The sequence below is a fragment of the Aplysia californica genome, unplaced genomic scaffold (assembly GCF_000002075.1).
Source record: "Aplysia californica isolate F4 #8 unplaced genomic scaffold, AplCal3.0 scaffold00551, whole genome shotgun sequence".
NCBI lineage: Eukaryota > Metazoa > Mollusca > Gastropoda > Aplysiida > Aplysiidae > Aplysia > Aplysia californica.
The window spans coordinates 491,897-493,696 of record NW_004797821.1 but is presented as its reverse complement, the minus strand read 5'-3'; the positions used below and the strand labels follow the sequence as shown (position 1 = coordinate 493,696).

The following is a 1,800-nucleotide window of genomic DNA, read 5'->3' as shown; positions in this document are numbered from 1 at the left end:
AGGGGGTACTTCTGAGATGTGGGGGTAGGGGGAGAGGAGGGGCTTTCAAAATCCTTCATAAAATAGAAGTGGTATCTGGATTGTATATTCTCAGTGCCTGAAGAGAGCATTATTTTCTTTATTTTCCAGAGATCAACATCGCTATGACCCGGCCTTTGACGCCCCTGACCCCAGCTATGACCCTTGTAGTGACCTTTGCCTTGCTCGTGGCCTTGACCTCACAAGTTGAGGCCAAGTGTGACTTTCCGGATTTTCTTCAGATAAAGGATCCCTGGGCGGGAGACTACCGGAATGGGCTCCTGGTGGCTTATGTCAAAGTAAGTGGTGGAATCAAAATGTTATGCCGAAGTAATTGCCAGTTTGTGTCAAAGAAAATGGCAGAGTGAGAGATATCTCACGCCAAACAATTGACATCTTATGTCAAAGTAAATGTGAGGCAGCGTGGTGGAATCAGGCTCTCGTCAAAATAATCAAAGTGAAAAAACTGGTATTTTTCCGATAATTTGTGAATTTTTATCGAATTATTGGTTTTTGACTCAACACCTTTGATGCCCATTAAAGAACTCATTTCTATGTTGATTTGACTGAAAAACGTTGATTTGAGGAACAAAAAAAGTAAATTTTCAGTTATCACAAACTCTTAAGCTAAGGAAATAACTAACCTTTGGCGGCCATTTTCTCACTAATTCTACCTCTAAAACCAGGTGACCCCACCTCCTTCAAACACAGATATCTCTACTTCAATTCAACATAGACGAATATTTTTTTCTCCAAGAGGAAGGCAAATGAACAAGCTTTAAGATGATACCAATAACTCTACACGCCCCAAAATTGACGAGAGCCTGATTCCACCTCTTCGTGACACATTTTTGTGTCAAAGTAATTAGGACCTTATGTTGAAGTACGCTGAATTTACTGACCAAAGATTTTTACGTAAGACTCTACTTCTCGATTCTATTATTCCTTCAATGATGGTTGTGGTGGTGGGGATGGTGCTATCGACAACAGTACGATAAAACTGACAACAATGATATAACCACTGCTATCACAGTCAGCAACAGCAAAAACAGTAATAAAGATAACAACAACAACAACAACAACAACAACAACAACAACAACAACAACAACAACCACACCAACACCAACAACGACATTTACTGATAATGGAAACAACAAAAATGACAACAACAACAACAATAGCTACGACAATAAGAACAACAATAGCAAGAACAACAACAACAACAACAACAACAACAACAACAACAACAACAACAACAACAACAACAATAAATACGATCGCACAATAAAGATAGCCTTTTCACCTATCCCTTTATCCCCACCCCTTTACCTTACTCCGCATGTCCCATCCCTCTTACCTCCCTACCCTACCCCACCCTAACCCCCCTATTCTCCTCCCCTAACCTATACCCCGTTCCCATGCTCTCCTTCCCACCCCCAACTCTTGCCCAACCCCTATACCCTCTTCACCCCACCCCCAATACCCTCCTCCCCTCTCCGACCCCCAACCCTTACCCAACCCCCAATACCCTCCTCCCCACTCCCCTACCCCGGGCCCTACCCACATACCCTCCTCCCTAATCCTCTACCTCACGCTCCACTCCCACCCCCTTACCTTCCTCCCTTACCCCCCCCCTCCCACGCCTTGCCCCTTTCCAGCAAAGCTACATCCTGCTCCGGGAGACTGTAGAGGGAGGCAACTTCATCTCGTTCCGGCGCGAATGTCGTCAGAAGGTACCAGACAACAAGTACCTCCTCATGCACAAGGAGAAGGATCAGAGC

The 1,800-nt window shown here is 44.6% G+C and overlaps 1 protein-coding gene across 1 annotated transcript in view; it reads left to right on the top strand.

Moving 5' to 3' along the window:
• Window positions 1-127: 127 nt before the first annotated feature.
• The window catches only part of LOC101850669, a gene marked incomplete in the record, with an annotated part of 10,368 nt that continues 8,695 nt past the window's right edge, over window positions 128-1,800 (top strand). Inside the window, 2 exon segments of the mRNA XM_013087142.2 lie at window positions 128-317; window positions 1,678-1,796. Of these exon segments, the coding sequence (XP_012942596.1) occupies window positions 144-317; window positions 1,678-1,796 (293 nt within the window).